This window comes from Scyliorhinus canicula, chromosome 13 (assembly GCF_902713615.1).
Source record: "Scyliorhinus canicula chromosome 13, sScyCan1.1, whole genome shotgun sequence".
NCBI lineage: Eukaryota > Metazoa > Chordata > Chondrichthyes > Carcharhiniformes > Scyliorhinidae > Scyliorhinus > Scyliorhinus canicula.
The window spans coordinates 82,114,952-82,120,951 of NC_052158.1; the positions used below are offsets into that span (position 1 = coordinate 82,114,952).

A 6,000-nucleotide genomic window follows, 5' to 3' on the forward strand; every position below is an offset into this window, starting at 1 on the left:
CGCTAAGTTGCCCCTTAATTGGAAAAAATAATTGGGTAATCTAAATTTATTTTTAAAAAGATATTAAAGAACTATTCTAATATACGACTGCCACAAAATCCTTAATAACACCTTCTCCTGGAACACATGGTGTGTCCAGATCATGTGTCTGCACACTCACCACCAATTGGTTGGATGTGGGAACTACAATAGTTATACATATAGTATTATTTACATACAGATGATAATAAAGATGACAATCTATTCATCATCAAGTGGAACATACAAGCATGGTCCGGTCAGGCCAAATGACCCATTTTGTGCACATATCGCATGTAAAGAGGGGGCAAAACATCCTGCCCATAAGCTCAGGTTATTTTTATAGTGAGCTCAATTTTAGAATGGTATTTTCATATGCCCAATAGTCATTTACCAAAAACATCTCTAGAAATGTTACTTCAGGATCTTTATATATTGGTGAATTTACTCATTAGAGTTGATCAATATTGTAGTTCAGATACTGAAATCTATTTCAGGATTTATCGGGCTGTGTTCCAGGTACTATTGATAAACTTGGAAATGAGAGCTGGAGCCTCCTTAGGTTATAATCTTTCCCTGCAGTAAATTTGACTTTGACCTGGTTGAAATATTCTATGATCCCCAGATGCTCTGATAAAAGGAAGGGAAATGGCCTTGGATTTTAAATGAACAATGCTAAGCATCATTAAAACTCTTACATAAACCAAGTTTGACGAATGAAATGAAGTATCTCAAGTTGCATTTTTTTTTGCGAAATGTTTCCCTTTCTGCCCTCAAATTCCATACAGGGCAAGTTGCACCCTGTCGACAAAAAGACATTCTAAAGTCAACACAGGTTGAGCATAGGTTGGGTAACTTAAAATATTTTAATTTACGTTGGGAAGCACATCCCCACTCTTGGTGTGATGGGGATCCAAAATTCCACACTGAATGCACTTGGTATGTATTTGTATCCCACAACATAACACCATCCAACAAATTTTTAGATGAAGTCTGGGGAGCAAGGGTGAAAATTGAGGAAGAAAAAGGAATGAACAGCTTGAACTGCTCACCTTAGATTCACAATTTTGGCAACTCTGATATAGACACTACCATCCTATAAGCCTGAAATGCAGACCTTGCTTTCCATTAGCTCTTTTCCCAGTGAAAATGTACAACACCAGATTAATCAATAGGCCACCAATTTCAATATACAATCCTAACAGAAGTGATCAAGCATGCTGGGGGTGGGTTCACAAGTTAGGCAGGAAAAGATTTGTTAAATCTCAAATTGGAAATCACGTTATAACCAATTTGGATACACCTCGTAGGTCTTCAATAAAGAATTTTAAAGCACAGTGTAATTCTTTACTAGTGCCTCATAAGGCAACATGCTTTCAACTTCAATACACAAGGCCAGTTCTCAATTGAACAAACAACATTTTTAGGTCAGTTCCAGAGAAATCTACCATATTCCAGGTGCTAAATGTATCTGAATAATACACAACATGCCAGTCTTGGGTGCATTAAGCTTTCATGCAGTTTACAAGTAGCGATGTGAATTTGCTGTGGGCCAACATAGTAGCAAGATGAATTTGCTGTGGGCCAACATGGAACGGAAGACCACGTGCAGACAAAAATGGCATGGAACTTTGTACAACTCAATGTCAGCACATTACAATTCATTATGCCTTGATTAAGCCATTTTGGCATAGCACAAACAAAAGCAGGAGTAGTTTAAATAAAACGTTAATTTACAAATTATACATATCTTATTGACAATAAATTTGCTAATCTGGGGCCAAAATTCTCTTCTCACCAGCAGCAGCACCCCCCCCCCCCCTCCCGTGGGTTTCACGGTGGCGTGGCGTGGCATCAATGGGAATTCCCATTGACAAGCGGCAAGAGAATCCTGCTGAGAAACACACTGCAAGGGGATTGGAGAATCAGCAAAAGCCAAGCCTGGTAAAATAAGCAAATTATGAAAATTGTATGTAATAATTGAAAGCAGGCTTTCAATTTTTTTTTCATAATATTGATTGTGAAATATTTGGTACATCACTTTATCTTTAATTATTAATTCACTCATCTACACAGTGAAGGTTTAAAATCTATAATTAATATCAGGAAGTGATCCTTGTCATTACATCCGTGGCCCAAAATTAAACACAGGCTGGGATTTTTGCAAGAGATCACAGAGAATAGAAGGAATGCAACTTGCTTCACAACTGAGGGGCTTTGTGCGATATTTATAGCTTACCCAATGCATTTCAAGCATAAGGACATTGTGATGCAAGGACAAAGGCTTCTCACACAAATAGAAACAATTCACCTTCAAACTGGGTTTTCATGTGCAGAAGGAAAGATTACAGAGGCTGCCGAGAACTAAATACAGGAGTGTGTTTCATCGTGTGCTAAATACAAATTAAGAGCTGGGGTTTAAAATCTCAAGCAGCAAGTTATTCTCCCTCCAATAGGAAAGCAGTGAAAAAAATCTGAAGAATTTCAATTGCTTGAAAACAAATCCCTACTCATTAGTATTTGCAGTTTCTAAACCCATGTATACATATTGCTTCAGTAATAAGCAACATTAAATCATGTTACCAAAGTAGACATTTTCAATTCGCAATTACAATGTAGGTAACAAGCTTACAATTCAGCAGCTGTGACATGTTAAAACCCAAAATAATAAGGTACATTCGAGATAAGCCACTGATTTCAACCTCAAAAAGGCTCCGATAAGAAATTTTGTGATGCAAAAAGACACCTTGAACAGCAACCAAGTTACATAAAATAAATGTCACAATTGTCAATATTATGCTGTTGATGCATCAAGTAACTAAAGCCACAGCAACTTTCAACATTGCAATCCTGTCAAGGCTATTAATTTTACCAGTTCTTGAATGAAAAGAACTCTTAAATAAAGTAAATTGGGGTTTGTGCTCCTATTAGATATGCAGTCGGGATAGTTGAGAGGTGGCAGAGGGGGACAGCCAAGTGTCATCAGCATTCATGCGGAAGCGAACTCAATTTTGGCAGATGTTGGACACTCAGATGTTTGGTAGATGTGGACACTCTGAAGAGCAATGTAGAAGAGAAACCATTGATGGAGATGCTCTGGATACATCTGAATTAGTAAAAGTGGGGAACCAAGCACCGCAGTTCCATGGGCTGGACAATGGAGGAAAGGTGTTGGAGGGGGAATGACGCAGTTGACCTGGCAAAGAGGGATAATGCAGCCCCTCACAGTCATGCAAAATGTGAATTTGGCTAGGGCTGATCCTGATCACAAGAGATTCAAATAACAGTTGTAAAAACAAAAACAAAACTATGGATTTGAAAAGCTAAGACACATTTAAAAATAAAAGGGTTGCAAATTACTACCCTACCGGATAGAAGCTGCACTTTTTTGATGATCACAGCTCTTTGAAATTGAGGGAGGGAAAGAAAAAGGAACCAGTTACAATGGTCAGCAGCTCCACAGACAAGTAACAGTCAAGGGAGCAGAAAGATTCCAGTCAAAACGAGTGGCAGGAAGAAACAAGAGTATAAGAATCTTAAATGTATCTCCTAGGGCGCAGTATGGTAGCAGTGGTTAGCACAGTTGTTTCACAGTTCCAGGCTCCCAGGTACGATTCCCGGCTTGGGTCACTGTCTGTGCAGAGTCTGCACGTTCCCTCCGATTTCCTCCCACAGCCCAAAGATGGACAGGTTAGGTGTATTGGCCCTAAATTGACGCTAAATTGCCCCTTAGTGTCCAAAAGAGTTAGGTGGCAGGGATAGGGTGGAGGTGTGGGCTTAAGTCGGGTGTTCTTTCCAAGGACTGCTGCAGACTCGATGGGCCAAATGGCCTCCTTCTGCACTGTAAATGCTATGACCCCCTCCACATCTACCCTGTCAAGTCCCCCCAGTATTGTTCTGGAGAGAAACATTCAGTGAACGCAGACTTTAATGACCTTGCCCTTTTATACTTGTCGCAAGTGCCTCGCTCAACCTCGAATGATGGTGTTGAGGCAAATTCGAAAGAATATGCATCATTGTGACGATCAGCACCGACACCATGTCTGCATGTGTAATAGCAAACAGGAGGTCAGACGATGCTGATGTGTGTAAACTCCAATGCATCATTACTAATTTGATCCACTTTACATTACCCACAGTGGATTAGAGAACTACAACCGCCCCATATTCCAGTCAGCACTTTCCCAGTTAGAAACATTTCCATGTCACACCATCCACAGCAGTTTGAACTCAGCGCTTCTAAAGGCTGCAGACTGGGGGCTGGATCGCCCAGTGCAGGCTCTCCAACTTTTACACACGGATCCTCAATATCCAGTTGGAGCTTCATTCAGCGGCGCTCTCATCATTTTCGGAAACTGATTTTGCATTTAAACGTTGGTAATATTTCCGAGACTCAACACTAGGAATCTGACTAACGGGAAAAAAATTATCGAGGAATAACCTCCCCGCCCCGCCATATGACTAATACATACTGAATCTTCTAGGACATGGAAGTTAAATGTAAATCCACAGGATCACCCATACTCACAGCTTGAACATCTTTTCCATGTCCTTGATCTGTTTCCTGGTGAACTCTTTAAACTCCGTGTAAGGGTTAAAAACTTTCGCCTGCTTGGGCGCTGTGGTCCCTTCATTGATACCCAGTCTCCTGGTGAGTTTGGCGGAGAGCTCGGTGTCTGCATTGCTTATGGCTGGTTTCTCCTCTGGGTCTCCTGCACCCACCGCCAGATAGTTGTTATTTGCCGCTATTGGGTCGGCTGCATCCTCCGTCGACATCTCGAGCATCAGCCGGCGCTGCAGTTTCTTGGCCAGCTCCTCGGATGCCATGTCTCCACGTGAGAGTTTAAAAGGCGCCCTCCTCGAAAGGCAACACAGCACCAAGCTGTGCAAACTTTAGTTGTTCAAAACTCCGAGCCGCCCCCACGGCTTTATAACTGCTGTGGGGTGGAGCCGATGTGACTGACAGCTCCCTAAACCAATGGAAAGTCTCCAGTGTGAAAACGCTGTCTGCCTCGGCAAACCCAATCAGCTCGACCTTGTTGGGCTGGGGACAGAAAATGTTAACTTGCCAGCTGGAGTTGGGATTGAAATACTTGGTGGTATAATTTCGATCACAGGACACTGATGATTCCTTGAAAAGGCGCATGGGGTGGCACGGTTGCGCAGTGGTTAGCAATGCTCCCTCACAGCGCCGAGGACCCTGGGTTCGATCCCGGCCCCGGTTCACTGTGCGTATGGAGTTTGCACATTCTACCCGTGTCTGCGTGGGTCTCACCCCCACAACCCAAAAGATGTGCAGGATAAGTCACGCTAAATTGCCTCTTGATTGGGGGGATTAAAATTGGGTACTCTAAATTTATTTTAAAACATTTTTTAAAAAAGGTACAAGTAAGCATTGCACCTACATCATAAAGCTCACTGAGGAACAGTTTTTTTTTGTTAATAGTTTATAAATTCCCAAACCAGAGGACAAAGGGTTCTTCAATGTCTTCTTGAATCTCGGACACATCCCTAAGAACTTGACATACTTTGAGTGTAATAATTGTTGCAATGTGTAGGCAAATACGCAATCACAATGTTTACACGCCAAGATCCCAAGAACAACAATAACTAACTTGCATTATGGTGTCTTAAATGTAACAGAATTGCCCACTTCATGGGAATGTTATCAAATAATACTTGACATCCAGCCAGTTGAAGAGATGATCAGGAGAGGTGAAAAAAAACTTGGTCACAAAGAGCACCTTAAAGGCGGATAATAATAATAATCTTTATTATTGTCACAACTAGGCTTACATTAACACTGAAATGAAGTTACTGTGAAAATCCCCTAGTTAGCACACTCTGGTGCCTCCGGCACCTGTTTGGGTACACAGAGGGAGAATTCAGAATGTCCAAATTACCTAACAGCACATCTTTCTAGACTTGTGGGAGGAAACCGGAACACCCAGAGGAAACCCACGCAGACACAGGGAGAATGTG

General features: G+C 41.6%; 1 protein-coding gene across 2 annotated transcripts in view; it reads right to left on the reverse strand.

The window, feature by feature from the left end:
- The window catches only part of efhd1 (EF-hand domain family, member D1), a 169,499-nt gene extending 164,574 nt beyond the window's left edge, over window positions 1-4,925 (reverse strand). For both annotated transcript variants that reach the window (XM_038816672.1, XM_038816671.1), the window contains exon 1: window positions 4,547-4,925. In XM_038816672.1, coding sequence (XP_038672600.1) covers window positions 4,547-4,845 — 299 coding nt within the window. In that variant the 5' untranslated portion in view covers window positions 4,846-4,925. The remainder of the gene's footprint in view (window positions 1-4,546) is intronic.
- Between the last annotated feature and the right edge of the window lie 1,075 nt (window positions 4,926-6,000).